At 37.6% G+C, this 20,063-nt stretch overlaps 1 protein-coding gene across 1 annotated transcript in view; it reads left to right on the top strand.

Moving 5' to 3' along the window:
• The window catches only part of ZNF280C (zinc finger protein 280C), a 34,142-nt gene extending 32,252 nt beyond the window's left edge, over positions 1-1,890 (top strand). The window contains exons 14-15 of the mRNA XM_065900615.1: positions 1,029-1,218; positions 1,844-1,890. Coding sequence (XP_065756687.1) covers positions 1,029-1,218; positions 1,844-1,890 — 237 coding nt within the window. The remainder of the gene's footprint in view (positions 1-1,028; positions 1,219-1,843) is intronic.
• The last annotated feature ends 18,173 nt before the right edge of the window (positions 1,891-20,063 follow it).

Here is a 20,063-nt window from a genome sequence, read left to right as displayed (position 1 = left end):
TGGCTGAATATTATTCCATTGTATGGATATACCATATTTTATTTATTCACTCATAAGTTGATGAGCATTTGGGTTGTTTCCACTTTTTGGCTGTAATGAATAATGCTCTCATGAAAATTCATGTACAAGTTTTTGTGTGTACATTTCTCTTGAGTGGAATTGCTAGGAGTGGAACACCTAGGATTATATAATAACTCTTATGTTTAACATTTTGAAGAACTGCCAAACTGTTTTCCAAAGCTACTGCACCACTGTACATTCCCACCAGCAATATATGAGGGCTGCAGTTTCTCCACATCCTGTCAACACGTGCTGCTACCTGTCTTTTTCATTATAGTCATTTAGTTGGTCTGAGGTGATACATTACTGGAGTTTTGATTTGCATTTCCTTAATGACTAATGATGTTGAGCATCTTTTCATGTGCTTATTTCATGTGTATATCTTCTTTGAAGAAATGTCTATTCAGATCATTTGCCCATTTGTTAATTGGGTTATTTGTCTTTTTATTGAGTTGTAAGAGTTCTTTATATATTCTGTATACAAGTCCCTTATTAGAGATATGATTTGCAAATATTTTCTCTCATTCTGTGGTTATCTTTTATCTTTCTTAATAGTGTCCTTCGAAGCACAAAAGTTTTAATTTTTACCAAGTCCATTTATCTATTCTTCTTTGGTTGCTTGTGCTTTCAGTATCATATTTAAGAAATCATTGCCTAACCCAAGGTCATGAAGATTTACTCCTGTGTTTTCTTCTAAGAGTTTTATAGTTTGAGCTCTTACAGTCTGGTCTTTGATACATTTTGAGTTAATTTTTGTATTTAGTATGAGGTAGGGGTCCAAATTCATTCTTTTGCATGTAGATATCCAGTTGTCCCAGCACCATTTGTTGATAATACTATTGTTTCCCTCACTGAATTGTTTTGACATCCTTGTCAAAAACCAATTATGGCCTGCATAATGTTTGATCTTTTTAATATTAATGTGATGCTTAATTTTCTAAAAATATATATTGCCTTCATTTTTATAGGTTACTATTCGAGCTTCAGTTGGACCTGTTCGTTCAAGTCTATCAACTACATCTTCCAAGAATACTCCAAGCACTTCTTCTCTTCAGGTCTCACCTTCAAAGTCTACAAGTAAAACTGCTGAAAATCCTACAAAACCTCATGAAAGTAAATATAAGACAAGAAAGTCTTGTGCAACTACGTCCACTGCAAGTAGTCAAGGTAGAGATGTATTTGAAAATAAAGCAAAAACCTATCACAAGCAAAAGAAAGAGTGCGGCAAGAAGAATAAAATCAACATAGTTTTGAAGAACTTAAGGTAATATCTTTTATTCCTGATATACAATCCTAATTTAATATTAAAGGTTATTTTAATATAGCTTAGCATATCACTAGATATGCACATTTACATGATAATCACTTATATGGCATGTAGGCCAAGAAGATAATAAAAAGGTACTTTCTACAACTGCTGAACAGAACTTGAATTACTGAGTTTATTGTAACTGTAAATTACTGTAAAATTACTGTAAAATTACTGTAACTGTAAAAAACTGTAAATAACTGAGTTAATTGTCATCTTTTACACTAATCTTATATTTTATGCTTATATCTTGTGATAGTTGAATTGTTAACGTGATCCTTTTTATTCCAAGGAAACATTAACTGGTATTAGACTTTTTAACTTATTCTAGCTTGTTGTTTCCAAGCAGATTTTCAAATTATAAGTCTCTATTTAAAGATTTAATTTAAACACCTTGGCTTCAATTAATAAAACATTAATAAGGCTTTACCATATTATTTTGTTTTACAATATATTTTTTCCTGTCTCCATAAGGTGTCTTCGGGGAGTTCACAAGTGCATTGAGTGTCGTTCCAAAATAAAAGATTTTGCAAGCCACTTTTCAGTATATATCCACTGTAATTTTTGCAGTTACAAAACAAACTGTAACAAAGCCTTTATAAATCATACGGTGAGGTGAGTTAAACATGTACACTGCCAGTCAAAACTGCCATTCAAGATATTTGGTTTTGGGGGGGGATTTTTATTTGTTTGTTTTATTTTTTAAAAATATTTCTCACGCGTTTTTAATATTTAGATATTTGGTTTTTGAAAACAAAGCCAGTTTGTCACATCAAGGATCTAAAAAGATCTAGCAACAGGGAACTTCTAGGATATTACCCAATACTGTTTTCCAGCATAATAACTCATGAAATTAGTGGAACAAAAATTTTAAGAACAGTTAGACTAATGAAATTAGAATAGGTTTGTTAGGGAAATTATTTTTCAAAGTCTTTCAAAAAGTGGTCCATAAAATTTAAAATTTTTCCAAAATATTTATCAATAAATACATGTAACCACGTGAGTGTTATCCACTTCAAAGCAGTCAACTTTTAGAGACTTCAGCTTTGTCAAAGACGCTAGGAACATCATCGGTGCTCACATGCTCACTCTCTCGCTCGCGCTCTCTCTCTCTCTCTCTCTCTCTCTCTCTCTCTCTCTCTCTCTCTCTCATCCATCTGTCTGTCCATTTGTCTTTCAAGCCATCTATCTTTGCATTCATTTGATGAATGTGAAATGAGAGAGTACAGGGATATTCCGGTCATGACGCTACTGTTGGAATTTCTTTTCATATATCAATTCTATTTACATTATTTGAGCACCTACCATGTACTCTATTGCTAGAGAAAGACTTCAGAGCCCACATTACTTTCATTTGAACCTCATTGGTACTTTATGCCTTCGGGATAGATTTTTTTTAATAGACAAAAATTATTCAGATATAAATATACTAAGTTGATTATTCAGATTGAGGTAGTTCCATTTATTTTCAGTCAGAAATAAGGTAAACCAATAAAAGTGGTTCTCTTGCAAATCATAACAAGACCTCTACATTACTTTATGGTCATAGTTAACTACCACTTTCAAGGATTTGCCCACATTTTTTAATGCCTTCAGAACTTAGCTCTCAGTTTTTTTGTTTCCCCTTGATGATCAGCCTGTCATCATGTTGCCTTGACTTCTTTAATGCCAGCACTTCACATCCACCTCTGAGGTGTTGTACCCCCTTCTTTACCACCATCCAATTTTACCTCATCATATACAATATTCATTCGTTTTGAAATCTCATCACCCCAGGACTTTCAGTCTTGACCCCGCTTTCCAGTCCAGCATCACCAATCCAATTGTATAGTCAACTTCACCCTCAAGTTCATCTGTTTTGAATGTTGCTTTGTTTTTTGTTCTAGAATCCTTTACATCTTCAATCACGCTTAACCTTGCTATCCTTGACTCTCTTATCCTTTTTGATCTTTCTCTATGCTCAATTCTAGACCACCAAACTGTGCCTGATTCAGTCAGCTCTGAATTCCTGATCTTTAACTTTAATGTGGTCCTGTCTTTTTAAAAATATCTCTTTGTTTTTGTCTACAACATGTTTAAATCCTTTTCAGTACCTTCAAGATTTTATTCTAGTCTCTCAGTTGTTAACCTTGCCTACTAATTACTCAGAGGTCATCCTTTTCATTTTTCCCAAGGTTAACCTCTTTCTACCTCGTTTTTGTTTTCCTTCATCCAAACATTAATCTCAGAAAAAGATATGTCCTCTTTTTCAAAGTTAATCCTGCCCCTCATCTCCTCCATTTCCTCCATAATCTTATGCACCTTCATTTCATTTTTCTCTCTACCACATTCCTTCTGCCTGCAAATATTTTCAGGTATTCTTTTTTTTTAGGATGAGGGAGATTTGCCTTTACTTTGCATATTTTCTTATCTTCCTTTTACTGTCAACATTTGTAAAGAGTATTCTTTACTATCTTGTTTGTCGTTTCTTTACCCTTTGTAATTTGAGTATCACCCCCATCTGTCAGTTCAAGCTGCCCCTTTGAAGGTTATCAGTCATGTCCTAATCGCTCAGTGTACTCACTGCTTTTCATTCTTACTCCTCCATGACTTCTTTAGAGTATTTGATACTTTTGATCACTCACTTTTGAAACTCTTCTCAACTTCTCTTAAACTATTACCACCATTTTTTTCTTGTTTGCTACTCCTCTATTTCATTACCTTTTCTTTCTTCAGCTCTTCTTGCCTCTTTACGTTTCTTTTCTTGGTACTTCAACCACTCTCAGAGTTTTATCTTTTACCTTTCAACTGTAAATCCTCCAATTTCAGTGCTGAGTTTTCCTGAGATCCAACTCTTCATCTCTAACTATTTGATAGATATTTTCATCTTTGACTCACTGGCATTTATACAGGACACAAATAAGTCAAACATTTTTGTCTAGGATCCAAACTCTTATCACCCCAATACCCTTTAAGCTCAGTCTGTCTCCACGCATTATTTCCATAAATGTGGAGCATCACCTGGAAATAATAGACTTTAAGTTTCTGAAGCCTATGGAGTTCTCTTGATCTGCCACCATTCATCATGGCTTCCTGAAAGTCCATCTTCTGTAATTTACCACTCTGCCTCACAACTACTGCAGTGGTTCTGCACCCATACCTCAGTTGTTCCAAACCAGACCACAGCCAACCTTTCTCTCAGTATACTGCTGGGGAGAATGCTGGTCTCTTATTCTGTGCCTAACACATGGCTGCCCCAGTGGGGCTTTAATTCTGCCCCTAATTTCCAAGAGATTAAATTGGAAGTTATCTTTGGTGTTTCTTAAACCCATGGACCATTCTGTCCTCTCCTTTCCCATTTTCCATAGGCTCCTCAACTGTCCTGTAGGACCTCTAACCCCATTCTATCCCAAAATATTCCCAATTGGCTCCAGACTTCCTTCATAGCCTTTTTCTAATTTCCAGTTAGCCCCAACCCTGCACTGCATTGTCATCACGCACACTGATTGCTTACTCATCGTTAGCCTCATACAGAACTGAAATCTTCCACTTTTACTCTTCTAAGGGCCTTGAAGCTCTCTCTTCTGTTTCCCCTACTTCATTGGTGCCTTGCTTCCCTGGTTGCCTCAAGTACCTCTCCGTTAATTGGATACCCTCACTCCGACCTGTGTGGATTTTTGTCATAGGATTAAGCTCTGTACATACAGAAGCTTCATTTTTCTCAGAGGTTGAGTATCTTTATTCTCGGCCCATACCAACTCTGTAATCATACAGAAGTCAAGCCTCCCAGACTAATTAATCTTCCCCAATGTATAGTTTGTCCCATATTCAATATCTAAAGTGACTTTTCCTTAATTCTTTGGAATGCCCTTCTCCTTCCCTTTCATTTTACCTTCTGTGAAGTATCTGATCACCACAGCCACTCGTAGGAATCAGTTGTTTCTTTGAGTTCTGTACTACTCAGCTATTCTGCCTCATATTAAATACATGTCTGTCTTACCTACTTGAGAGAGCAGTTCTTTGTATTCACCATAGCACCTATTCTGAGGATTTTTTCTTGGGATTATAGGTAGCCATTCTTTTCCCATGTATACATGGTATGCTGATGATAGTTACTGTGTGTCTAAGGGTAACCATTGACTTGATGTGTTGTCTGGTTTGGGTCTGTCAGTGCAAGCTAGGGCTAGTACTTTTCAAACTTTATCTTGCATAAGAATCATCTGAAAAACTTGTTGAAATTGATTTCTGGGCTCCACCACCAGAGATTAATTCAGTAAGTCTGGAGTGGGAGCTGACTTTGTATTCCTAATAAGCTCCCAGGTGATACAGATGCTGCTGGTCTATGGACCACAGTTTGAGTAATACTGTGCTACACTAATCCCAGCTAATTCTGCCTGACTTTCTAATACAGGAAAGCTTTTCTTATCAGTTTAAAAGGGGGTATAAAAGCTATTAGCATTGGCTGCAAAATTTGGTTAGTGGTTTTCTGTTCTGTGCGGAGAGAAAGTATTGTTTTAACTCATGAGCTCTGCTTTTAATTCGCGTTCTTTAAAGCTCTCCTAGTGATTGCAAAAGATTCTTTAAATGTTTCATTTTACTGATGGTAAGTAATGTCATTTAGCTCAAGAAACATTTACTTCCAGGATCATTCAGATTGGTCCCCTGGGCTAAGTATATCAAGATTAGAAAGTAATAATTATTATTCATAACAATTTATATTATAGCAAAATACATTATTAGCCAATACCTTTTAAGTTGTTCTCAACTCTTAACAGTTGAAAAACTTAACTTGATGCTCTTTGCATTTTTAACTCTAAAGGTTTTTTTTTTTTATAATGGTGAGGTATGATCATTTAAGATTATTCTCAGGGAAATATGTTGTTCGAAAACACACAGGGAAAATGAAACGTAAGATAAAAATCTTGAATTAAACAGAGATGCTAATAGAGTTTTATAACTTAAATCATAGTCTTTTATTCAAAACTAAGAAACTAAGCATAGGCTTGAAAACTGATCATAAAATTAATGACTTATTGTATAATAAAATCTCATTTGTCTTTTGTCTCTCCAGCTCTCATAGCAACCAGCCAACTAAACGGTTTTATCTTTTTAAGAAGCATTCTGGAACTCTCAGGTAACTACTCGATCTTTTTTTTTTTTTTTTTTTTTTTTTTTGCGGTACGCGGGCCTCTCACTGTTGTGGCCTCTCCCGTTGCGGAGCACAGGCTCTGGATGCGCAGGCTCAGCGGCCATGACTCATGGGCCCAGCCGCTCCGCAGCTTGTGGGATCTTCCCGGACCAGAGCACGAACCCGTGTCCCCTGCATTGGCAGGCAGACTCTCAACCACTGCGCCACCAGGGAAGCCCTACTCGATCTTTTTTCATTCTCTCTACTGAAAAATTATAGTAGCTTTTTAACCTGATGCTGGAGTGCCTAGTTTGGAAAATGAAGTGATTGCTACTAGACGTAATAGAGTTCTGTACTTTATATCCTTACCTCAAAGAGGGGATTGCCTATATTCTCTAGCTAAACTTGTTTCAGTGATGTCAGGCCTTAAGGTGAAACTTTCATGAATTTGCATTATAAAATTAAAAAAATAAGGCTCTCCAGCAATATTTGAAAATTTAAAAGACTTTTAAGATACCTAGTAAAGTGACTAACACTACTTTGGTTGTGATCAGTATATAGCCTTCATAATCCTTGGGGCTTTTTTATTTTTGAAATAAAAGTACACAACTTGTTTACTGTTCAGAGGAATTGTTGTGAACATTTCTAAAGGCATTGATAATTCATTTTGGTTATACCACACACACTTAGCTCAGAATCCACTAAGAACCATTTTTTCACATTCTTCTAATTCCTTTTCACTCTATATTCCTTTCTTTAATTATTTTGTTCATGTTCTCATTGCTATTTGAAATACCAGTGTCAAGATCTTTGTAGCAGGAGGCTAAGACATAGACTTAAGTTTAGCCAATAGTTGTTTTGATGCTTTAGGTTAGTGGAAAAGTAGAAGAGGGGATGCTGTGTCTCAGGACCTTTGTATTTTATTATTCCTTTTGCCTCATTTCCTCTTCCCCAGATATCTGTATGGGTAGCTAGCTCCCATGGTAGCTACCTTTAGGTAGCTCCTTTAGGTCTCTCCTCCAATGAGTGAGCCTTACATGGACCGCCCCATTTAAAGTAGCATCCGGCCTTCCCTGGTGGCGCAGTGGTTGAGAGTCCACCTGCCGATGCAGGGGACACGGGTTCGTGCCCCAGTCTGGGAGGATCCCACATGCCGCAGAGCGGCTAGGCCTGTGAGCCATGGCCACTGAGCCTGCGCGTCCGGAGCCTGTGCTCCGCAACGGGAGAGGCCACAACAGTGAGAGGCCCGTGTACTGCAAAAAATAAAATAAAAAAAAATAATAATAATAATAAAGTAGCATCCTTTCCCCAGGCCCCACCCCCAGCACTCCCTCTCTTCCCTTTCTTGCTTTGTTTTTACTTCATGGCAGCTTTTTACTGTTCAATGTATTGTATATTGTGTATTTCACCCTCTTGTTTATTGTCTATACCTTCTCACTAGAATGTGTGTAGTTCAGATACTGAGCTATGCCAGACATTTGCTGGGCATTGAATAGTGCCTGGCACATGATAGGCATTCCATAAATATTTGTTGAGTAAATTAATATTGAAAGTGACATATGTGGAGTATGTGGACGATAGACAAATAGCTCATAGGCAGAGGAAAGTTTGATTCCATTTTTAAAATATATTAGTGCTATTTTTAAAATATTACTAAATTCAAGGCATTAGAAGATTCTAATAAACTATATTTAGGTATTAACCTGTACTAAAAATTTTTATAGTAATGAAAAGGATTTGTAAAGATGAGAATTTAATTTGATTTTTACCTCACTATTGTCAAACACAGTTGTGTGCTTGGTTCTTAAATTAACTGTATGACTTTAAAGATCTGAGGTGCTTTTTTCTTACCTTGGGTGGATCTCAAATTTAAACAGAAAATTGGTTATTTTCTGTGTATGGGAGATTTCATACTTGTAATTTTACAAAATAAATTTTGTAATTAATATTTTGTTAAAATGCAGTGTTCATTCTTTATTGTACATCTATTATGTATAACACAGTGTAGCAAGTCCTATAAAGATGACAGTGATGAAGAAGGCTTGGTACCAATCTTCAAGGAATGTACCATTTACAGTATAGTGTGAACATAAATAACTACAGAAATTAATGCAAGGAGGTTTGTAATAAGTGCAATGAGAGTTACTGATTTCAAAAGAAAGAAAGGTTTCTACTTAGAAGAAGAGGCACGGGGCATTTTAGTTGGAAGAAATAGCATGAATAAAAATGCAGACAGGAAAAAAGCAGAAGACATACACAATGAATGGCAAGTAGTACAGTTTGAATGGAGCATGAAGTTCATATAACATAGCATTAAGTTCAGAGTCTGGGGAAATGGTTTTGAGCTGAGATGCAGATTGTGGAATCCTTGAAAAAGGCTGGGGAATTTGGACTTAATTTTAATTTGAGGATGTTGGGAAAGCCATTGCGGTTTTGTGTAGAATCAAGGGTACTGAAAGAAGATCAATTTGGAGGGGTATACAAGGTGAGTTGTAGCTACATGAGGCACATAGACTGGTTAAGACTATTGCAGTAGTTAACACTGATTTAGTAAGATAACCTGGGTTAAGGTGGCGAGGTGGTGTCATGTCACATTTAAGAATATGGGCTCTGAAAGGGAACCCTCTTGAATTGTTGGTGGGAATGTAAATTGATACAGCCACTATGGAGAACAGTATGAAGGCTCCTTAAAAAACTAAAAATAGAACTACCATACGACCCAGCAATCCCACTACTGGGCATATACCCTGAGAAAACCATAATTCAAAAAGAGACAGCTCCAGACTTTTTCCCGGACTCCCTCCCAGCTAGCCGTGGTGCACTAGCCCCCTTCAGGCTGTGTTCACGCCGCCAACCCCAGTCCTCTCCCTCCGCTCCGACCGAAGCCCAGGCCTCATCTCCCAGCCCCGCCCGCCCCAGTGGGTGAGCAGACAAGCCTCTCGGGCTGGTGAGTACCGGTCGGCACCGATCCTCTGTGCGGGAATCTCTCCGCTTTGCCCTCTGCACCCCTGTTGCTGCGCTCTCCTCCGTGGCTCCGAAGCTTCCCCCCTCCGCCACCCGCAGTCTCCGCCCGCGAAGGGGCTTCTGGTGTGTGGACACCTTTCCTCCTTCACAGCTCCCTCCCACTGGTGCAGGTCCAGTCCCTATTCTTTTGTCCCTGTTTTTTCTTTTTTCTTTTGCCCTACCCAGGTACGTGGGGAGTTTTTTGCCTTTTGGGAGGTCTGAGGTCTTCTGCCAGCGTTCAGTAGGTGTTCTGTAGGAGTTGTTCCACATGTAGATGTATTTCTGATGTATTTGTGGGGAGGAGGGTGATCTCCACTTCTTACTCTTCCGCCATCTTGAAACTCCCTGCATGATTTATTTTTAAGGCCTCCTTTCTTTTCTGACTTTATCATCAATTAAATAGGACATTAGATTGTAGGCTTCACAGAGTGTATCCTTTTTTGTTCACTCTTGTATCCATAAGATCTAGTAGTACAGAGTATGTAACGAAGGTTCTCAGAAAATGTGTATTGAATGGATGAATATTGTAGCCTTGCTTTGCAGATGGGCAAAGGCATGGAAAGATTGTACCTTGCACAAGTTATATAAGTTAGTGGAGTCATGAATGGGCTTTAGTTCTCTTCACTCATATCTTTTGGAAACCGGCATCAGAGGGAACAAGCTTGTAGAGCACTAAATGCTAGCATAATTTAGACATGGCTATGCCATTTTCTAGAGACATGGTTATACCATTTCATATATATCGGGTTTATATAACAAAATTTGCAAATGGTGATCATGACACATAAAAAGTCAAGTTATTACATGGGAAAATAATGATTGAACTTGTATATGGATTTTCATAAAAGATAAAAACCTTTTCTTTCTGTCTTCTTTTTTTCATAGGGGCATTACTCTGGTGTGCCTTAAATGTGATTTCCTAACTGATTCTTCTGGTTTAGATCTTATGGCTAAACACTTAAGTCAACGTAAAACTCATACTTGCCAAGTTATAACAGAGAATGGTACGTATATAATTGTGTTACTTTGGATTTCTGATACTTATTCCAGTGTTTTTGATCAGCCACAATATGGCTCTTACATATTAAAATGATAGTTTCATTCCTCATATATTCTTTAAGAATTTTTTTCTTGAAGTATAGTTGATTTACAGTGTTGTGTTAGTCTCTGGTGTACAGCAAAGTGATTCAGTTATACACATACACATAGATTCTTTTCCACTATAGTTTATTACAAGATATTGAATATAGTTCCCTGTGCTATACAGTGGGACCTTGTTGTTTATCTGTTTTATATATAGTAGTTTGTATCTGCTAATCCCAAACTCCTAATTTATCCCTTCCTCCCTTTCCCCTTTTCATTCCCCATATATTCTATTTTAAATGTAAAACTCTTCTAATTTCAGTTCCTGGGAGTATCTCAGCTTCTGGACCCACTTCTGCGTAAGTTTAATATTCATTTAGTGCATTTTTCTTTGATGGATTTTAGCACTGTTGCATTTTTTAAATGTATCATTAATAGAAATGAAAAATATTAAAGTATTTTGTTTTTGTTTTTGTTTTTAAAGCCGCTTGTTGAAATAGATTCCTGCTCTATGGAGCTCGTGCAACCTGGTGCAAGACAAGTTGGAATTTCCTAAGTTCAAAGTTCTGAAGTGTTTTCTTACACAAAGGCAGTTTCCTAAGTTCAAAGTTCTGAAGTGTTTTCTCATACGAGGGCGGTTAAACAGCCAAGTTCATGACACTAGTTCTCATTATTCAGCTCTTTTCAGCTTTCAGATGGCACTAGAGTCTTATTCCACCTTATCTTTGTGTCAGGTTAACGTATCTTAACATATGTTTTTCTCTCCAGTTGGCTCTCTTCAAAAATAACTTTTGTTGCTATGGTCTTTTCTTGCTTTGCTTAAAATAATTTGTGTTTTTCTCTGCTATACTTGCTTTCAGAATATTGCATTCCAAAAGATGTGACTGTTCATCTTTTTTTGTCTGTTTTGTCTGGTTTCTTAGTTAATTTCTTATAAGTCTTACAATTTTAGGTCAGATAGCTGTCTTTTTCCTCATTCCTTTTCTGTCATTGTTCTATTTTTCGTATTTTTCAGATGCAGAAGCAACACAGAAATTTCAAAAAAAGTCCAGGGTACTCCTGGTCAGTGTCCCCCTTCGATGGACACATCTGATGCCTGTTCTCTCTTTCCAAGGAATGTGAATTGTTTGACTGTGAGACCTCCTCTAGGTTGTGGCCTTAAGAAATCAGATCTTAGGGAGAGTCCCTTCCTTCATGACTGGCCTCCCATAAGACTGATGCTAATGTGGCCAGAGATGACCTCAAGGCCCACCAAATTGAGCACAACTTCCCCCTGGGGGCTTTGGTTCTTGATCTTAAGCTTATGGGTTGATTCTGACCAAGAAAAAAGCCCATCAAATCAATGCTTCAACATCCAAGTTGAAGTTTAATCATTTTGGCTGCTGCCCTTTAATCTTTCTCTAGCATGCATGCAGTCCAAGGAATATAAAAACTGGTTATGTAGGGAACCAAGGTTATTTCCATGTTCTTGGAAAACAAATTTCTAAAGTTAGTGATTTTTACTGTCATTTAAAGTTTTATCCAGTGTTAAAAAACCCTAGGAGTTTTCAGCAATACTAATATTCAATTTTTTTTAAGTCTAATTTAATTTTGTTATCTTGGTTTTATGTTGTCTTCACCAAATTTATTAATGTCTGTTTTGTCATGTCCTCTTTTATTTCTTTTCTTTAAAACTTGTTTTGTGTTTCTTTTGTTTCATTAATAACTCCCAAAAAAGTCCTTACAATTCTCCACATATTTTATGTAGCTACCTATTGACTTCTTAATTTGGTAATTGTTTAGACCATTAGACATTATTATATCCTCTGTCTATCTTGGGACTATCATTAACATTATCTTAGTGATTGTGAGGTCAAAGACATAAAGAATTGGCAAAAAACACTTCCTACAGACCTTAAAACAAATTTTAAAGTTACATTTTCTGTACATCTAACACATAATGTCTTCTTAGCCATTAATGTAACTCCTTTGGATAAAGATAATATATCCAGAAAATATTGGGACCAAAAACTGCACTTGTTTCTTGCCCATATATATATAGATGTATATTTTTTTTTATTTGGTGTTTGTTTATTTTGGTTACATTGAATATAGATTTGCTGAACAGTTTTGATGTTATTACTTATTTTTTTAATAAAATTTGTATTGTTAAAGTGCCTTTGGAATTATTTTCTAATAAATAACTTTGCATAAAAGCTGTAGATTTTAGGGCTTCCCTGGTGGCGTAGTGGTTTAGAGTCCGCCTGCCGATGCACGGGACACGGGTTCGTGCCCCGGTCTGGGAAGATCCCACATGCCACGGAGCGGCTGGGCCCATGATCCATGGCCACTGAGCCTGCACGTCCGCAACAGGAGAGGCCACAACAGTGAGAGGCCTACGTACCGCAAAAAAAAAAAAAAGCTGCAGGTTTTGTCATACAACTAGGAGCATTGCTTTGCTTCTTACATGGAAGCCTGATTACTTGGCCTACAGACTGAGAGCTTTATCTGTTGAATCCATCTTCTGGTTTTTGCTTCAGCACAGTTAAAAGCTCACTGTGTATACTTTACTAATTTTTAGAACTTTAAAGGGTGGCAAGGGTCCCTTTGTAATCCTAATAACCGTAAAGGTGGGCAGGCTCAGAAGTTGTTTGGCTCAATCATGAGTGGTTTTTTTCCTCTTAGCATTAGAACTTCTTGAATTGTACTTTGAAACTTAGTCCGTTTGGGCTGCTATAACAGAATTGGGTGGCTTATAAACAATAGAAATTTATTCCTCATTTTTCTGGAGGCTGGAAGTCCATGATCAAGGTGCTGGCAGATTCATTGTCTGTTGAGGACCTGCTTCCTGGTTCATAGACAGTCGTCTTCTCTCTGTGTCCTCACATGGTAGAAAGGGCAAGAGAGTTCTCTGTGGTCTCTTTTACAAGGGCATTAATCTCTTTCATGAGGGCTCCACCCTCATGACGTAATCACCTAATGATGCCTCACCTCCAAATACCATCACATTGGGGATTAGGTTTCAACATTTGAATTTGGCTGGGGGGAGGGGGAAACATATTCAGCCTATAACAGAAACATATTGAAAGCCAATTTCAAGGATCACTTGTTATGTAGTCCATTTGTAACTCATAGTCAAAAGAGTTGAATTTATTAGTTTCAATTTTCCAGACTGATTTCTGCTGTAAATGATTTTCCAAAATTTCCAAAAGTTGCTTGTTTCTTAGTAGTGGACTTGGCGATATTTCTATTCTTTATTTCCATATCTGTCTCTAAGATGTTTTTTCATTCATCTTTCTATCCATTTTTTTACTTTTCAAAAATTGTGGTAAAAATATATAACATAAAATTTACCATTTTAACCATTTTCAGGTGAATAATTCATCAGTATTAATTGCACCAAGCTTTAAACTTTTGCCCAGAAATAACTTCTTTGTGGTTTTAACATAGGGTCTCTTTTTATATACAGATATTTTCTCTGCCTCTGTCATAGTTCACAAATACGATAAACCACATTCTTGCTATAGGAATATTTTAGGCAGGGGTGCATCTTTGTGTTCTTCCATAGGATTCTATTACTTACAGTATATATTAGGTTCATTTTCTTAAAGTATAATGCTCTTAGAATTCTGTATCCCGTAGCATTTTTTTACTTCATTTAAATAAAACATCTCAGTGAGTACTAAGCTTGCTTATTATAGGCAGTTAGTTGAGTTTTAATTGGTGCTAGTGAGTTTTAGCTTGACAGTCTGATCTCTTTACTTTCAGGCTAAATAGTCCTTTCACCTGATTTAGAAATAGCCATCTTACACACGCATGCTTCTTGGTTACAGCTGAATAAAAAGTGTGATTGGCTCAGTTTCAATCCATCACCATTATTAGAAAAATAACCTCTGAACTACAAAGACTGTTTCTTACTCTGTTTTGTCAGACTTTGCCAAAACACCTCTTTGGACCTCATTTATTTGTTTAGTAAATATTTATTGAGCACTTACTATGTGCCTGACGCTCTTCTAGGTGCTGGCAAAACAGACTGAAATCTCTGCCCCTGTGGAGGTTATTTTTCAGTGTTGGAACATAGACAACAGAAAATAAGAAAAATGTATAGTATGTTAGATGATGATCAATACTCTTGAGAAAAATTAAGTACGGAAGGAGGATAGTGAGTACGGATTGGTAGTTGGGAGGTTGCAGTTTTAAATTTGGTGATCCGAATAGGCCTCCATGACAGGTTGACAACTGAGTTAAAGACCTGGAGATAAGGAAGTGAGCCACTTGGGTATCTATCAGAAGAGCATTCCAAAGAGACAACAGCAAAGGCAAAAGCCCTGAAGGGGGAGTTAGAATCCTCATTCGTTGCTGATGGTAATGCAAAATGGTTCAGCCACTGTGAAAAACAGTTCGGTGGTTGCTCAAAAAGTTAAACAGAATTACCACATGACCCAGCAGTTCCACTCCAAGGTATGTATCCAAAAGCCTCGAAAGCAGGGACTCAGATACCTGTACATGCATGTTCATAGCACTATTCACAATAGCCAAAAGAGGGAAACAGGCTAAATGTCATAAACAGATGAAGGGATAAATAAATTGTAGTATATTCATAAAATGGACTATTATCTAGGCATGAAAAGGAATGAAGTAATGATACATGCTACAATGTGGATGGGCCTCAAAAACACGATGCTAAGTGAAAAAAAATCACAGGTCACATTGTATAATTAGACATATGGAATATACAGAATAGGCAAATCTATAGAGACATAAAGAAAGCAGATTGGTGTTTGCCAGGGGGAATGGGGAGCGACTGCTTAATAGGTAGAGTTTTCTTTTCAGGGTGACGACAGTGTTGAGGAACTAGACAAGATGGTTGCACAACATTGAGAATGTACTAAATGCAACTGAATTGTTCACTTTAGAATGGTTAATTCTATGGCATGTGGATCTTCTACAAAAGAAACCTTAGCAAACTAGGAATATGAAGGAAACCTCCTTAACCTAAACCTAATAAAAATCTACAGCTAGCATAATGAGAGGAAGAAAAAGAAGGGCCCTGAAGTAGGATCATGCCTGGCTCAAGGAATAGCAACAAGACTGATGGGTCTGCAGTAGAGTTGGGGAGAAGGGGGGACAGTAGGAGATGGAGCCTGAGAGGTAATGTGGACCATGTAGTATAGAGCCTTACAGGCAATTGTGAAGATTTGGCTTTTATTCTGGGAGAGGAGGCCATTAGTGGATTTTGAACAAAGGAGTGTTGTGGTTTTTTTTTTTTAATTTTTATTTTTTATTGAAGTGTAGTTGATTTACAGTGTTTCAGGTGTACAGCAAAGTGATTCAGTTATACATACATATATACTTACTTTCTAAGTTATTACAAGATATTGAATATAGTTCCCTGTGCTATACAGTAAATCCTTGTTGTTTGTCTATTTTATATATAGTAGTGTGTATCTGTTAATCTCAAATTCCAAATTCACTCCTCCCCCCTTTCCCTTTTGGTAGCCAGAAGTTTGTTTTCTATGTCTGTGAGTCTGTTTCTGTTTTGTTTTGTTTTTTAATTTAATTTAAAAATTTTTTATTTTATTTTTGGCTGTGTTGGGTTTTCGTTCGGTCTTTGTGCTTCGTGCAGGCTTTTTCTGGTTGCGGCGAGCAGGGGCTACTCTTCATTGCAGCGTGCGGACTTCTCATTGCGGTGGCTTCTCGTTGCGGAGCGTGGGCTCTAGGCACGCGGGCTTCAGTAGTTGTGGCACACGGGCTCTAGAGCGCAGGCTCAGTAGTTGTGATGCACGGGGCTTAGTTGCTCCGCGGCATGTGGGATCTTCCCGGACCAGGGCTCGAACCCGTGTCCCCTGCATTGGCAGGCGGATTCTTAACCACTGCACCACCAGGGCTGTCCTATTTGTGTTTTGTAAATAAGTTCATTTGTATCATTTTTTTAGATTCCACATATAAGTGATATAGTATGATATTTGTCTTTCTCTGACTTACTTCCGTTAGTATGATAATTTCTAGGTCCATCCATGTTGCTTCAGATGGCATTATTTCATTCTTTTTTTATGGCTGAGTAGTATCCCACTGTGTGTGTGTGTGTGTGTGTGTGTGTGTGTGTGTGTGTGTGTGTGTATCCCACATCTTCTTTATCCATTCATCTGTCAGTAAACATTTAGGTTGCTTCCATGTCTTGGCTATTGTAAATAGTGCTGCAGTGAACATTGGGGTGCATGTATCTTTTTGAGTTAGAGTTTTCTCCAGATATATGCCCAGGGGTGGGATTGCTGGATTGTATGGTAACTCTATTTTTAGTTTTTTAAGGAATCTCATACTGGCTGCACCAATTTACATTCGCACCAACAGTGTAGGAGGGTTCCCTTTTCTCCACACCCTCTCCAGATGAATACAGGAGTGTTTTATACCTCAGTGAAAAACAAAAATTCTTAAGTACAGTGAACAGGATCACTCTAGCTGCTGACTTGAGAATAAGACTCAGGGGACCAAGGGCAGAATCAGGGAGATCAGCTCGAAGCTATTGTAATAATCCAGGTGGAAGATAACAGGGGTTTGGAGTAGGATGGTAAGAGTGTACGTTTATAAGTGGTTCAACTGGGGCTATATCGTGAAAGTCGAGCCAACAATTTGTTGGATGTGAGGTGTGAGAGAAAAAGTGTTGTAGGGGACACCACAGTCATTAGCCTAAGCACCTGGGAAGATAATGTTGATATTAACTGAGGTGGAGAAGACTAAAAGAGGAGTAGATTTGGGAGGGAAGATGAGGACTTTGATTTGGGACATGTTTGAATTTGAGATGCCTGTTAGATATCCAAGTGGGGATGTCATGGACATTCTCATGTGTGAGCTTGGAGTTTAGGGGAGAGGTCCAGGCTGTCAACATTTAATTTTTTTTTTTAAGTCACAAGATGGTATGAGATCTCCGAGGGAAAGAGTAGAGGTAGAGAATGGACAAGGTCCACAGATAAAGCCCTGGGGCATTCCAACAATAAGCGGTTAGAGAGATGAGAAGGAATCAGCAGAGGAGACTGAAGCGTGGCTAGTGATGTGAGAAGAACACCAGGGAAGTGGCAGTATCCTTGACCTCAGATGCCCTATTTGTAAAATGTGGGTACTAACTTGTTCTGGAGTTCTTGGATTTTATTATTGTATTTTTGTTATACCTAAACATCACTTACAATTTGTTCTTAGAAGAAAGTGAATTCAGAATGTCACATCCACTCTCCCCAATAGCAGAAACAGAGTTTTTATACATTGAGAGAATGAAATACCCCAATTATTCCTAGTCATGGTTAACTCTCTACATGTACTCTTGTAAAAGTAATACTCGTCCATTTCTGCAAAAGAAGGGATCTGGGTCTAGAGTTGTCCATAATTTGTAAATGATCTGCATAATAAAAGTGCCATGGTCAAATAAATTTAGGAAATGCTGGGTTACAGTTAAATAGATTCTTTATTGTGGGATTTTTCATGCTACATGTGGTTTATGGTTCTCTAAGAAAAAAATTAGCAGACATTTATTTGACTCTGGAATTTCACCCCCAATACTTAATAACTTCTAAACATTAATCTCCATAAGATACAGTATGGAGAATGCTGACCTAGAATAATCATTAGATTTTCTGAACTGGGAAATAAAAAATAGTTGGGTGAGAGTGTTGACTAAGATGAACTTCTAGACATTTCATTCACGTTCATGAATCATTTGTAAGATGGAGTATGAAACTGGAGGCTAGCAATATCCGTTTTCATGGTTTTGGAAATTATATCAGGAGAAACTTGTGTGCTCATGATTGTGGTCGTAAAGTATAAGAAATACATAACTGGAAGAGACTAGTAATTTGTGTTGGAGTATATGGTCACTTTACATTGTTTCAAACTCAGGAGGCTTCAGACTCTTACTGAAATTATGTCTAACTTCTCTCTGTAACTCATGCTTATCAAATCTACACATTTGCCTACTTTTCTTGAAACTATTACTATTTTCAGCCAATTTTTATCTATTAAGGAGTTTCTTACTCTGTAAAGTTTACTTCCTACTTAAACAGCTTCAAGAGATTTTCCTTGATACTAAGATTATGAGCTTCGATCCCAAACTGCATAGTAAAGCCTCCCTGTACCTTAAAAGGGCAGTTCGGTGGGGTGGCTAAGAGCCCAGGGCCTGCAGCAGACTACCTAGGTTGGAGTTCCTGTCCCGCCAGCAACTAGATATTTTACTCTGGGCTCTGTGCTTCAGTTTCCTCATTTGTAAAATGCAAATAACAGCACCTACTCATAGGGTTGAGGGAATTAAACGAGTTAATACATGTATATAGCACTTAGAACAGTGACCGGCACCCAGGAGTGTAAGTCATCTTTGTTACTATTATTGTTAGTCTATTACTAAACTTCCTGATTTTATTTCTACCTTCATTTTATTCAGATAGAATGACCCTAATCTCCCCATTTTTCTTTTCTTTTCTTTTCTTTTAACATCTTTATTGGAGTATAATTGCTTTACAATGTTGTGTTAGTTTCTGCTGTACAGCAAAGTGAATCAGCTATACGTATACGTATATCCCCATATCTCTTCCCTCTTGCATCTCCCTCCCACCCTCCCTATCCCACCCCTCTAGGTGGTTACAAAGCACCAAACTGATCTCTCTGTGCTATGCGGCTGCTTCCCACTAGCTATCTATTTTACAGTTGGTAGTGTATATATGTCCATGCTACTCTCTCACTTCCTCCCAGCTTACCCTTCCCCCTCCCCACGTCCTAAAGTCCATTCTCTATGTCCTCTGCATCTTAATTCCTGTCCTGCCCCTAGGTTCATCAGAACCATTTTTTTTTAAGATTCCATATATATGTGTTAGCATACGGTATTTGTTTTGCTCTTTCTGACTTACTTCACTCCGTAATGACAGACTGTAGGTCCATCCACCTCACTACAAATATCTCAATTTCGTTTCTTTTTATGGCTGAGTCATACTCCATTGTATATATGTGCCACATCTTCTTTATCCACTCATCCGATGATGGACACTTAGGTTGTTTCCATCTCCTGGCTATTGTAAATAGAGCTGCAATGAACATTTTGGTACATGACTCTTTTTTGAATTATGGTTTTCTCAGGGTATATGCCCAGTAGTGGGATTGCTGGGTCATATGGTAATTCTGTTTTTAGTTTTTCAAGGAACCTCCATACTGTTCTCCATAGTGGCTGTATCAATTTACATTCCCACCAACCTCCTCCCTATTTTTCATTCCCACCTTCCAATACCACTTTCACAATCATTTCTGTTAACTTTCTTTTCCTGACCCAGTATGTCTCTCTTGAGAATCATGGCTGAAGCACAGAGTACTAAAGGTAGGCATACCATTAGCTTTTGGTGTCTCAAGCTCACCAGACTTCTATTTTTAGGGAACATGTATGAACGCTCCTAGGTTCATTTGAGTCATAACTGTCTTTGATAAATAGTATTAGGGTATTTCTCCTAAATTACACTGCCTTGTACTTGATCACACCATGGTTCACCTCAT

This window comes from Phocoena phocoena, chromosome X, assembly GCF_963924675.1.
Source record: "Phocoena phocoena chromosome X, mPhoPho1.1, whole genome shotgun sequence".
Taxonomy (NCBI): Eukaryota; Metazoa; Chordata; class Mammalia; order Artiodactyla; family Phocoenidae; genus Phocoena; species Phocoena phocoena.
This window is presented reverse-complemented; position numbering and strand designations above follow the sequence as displayed.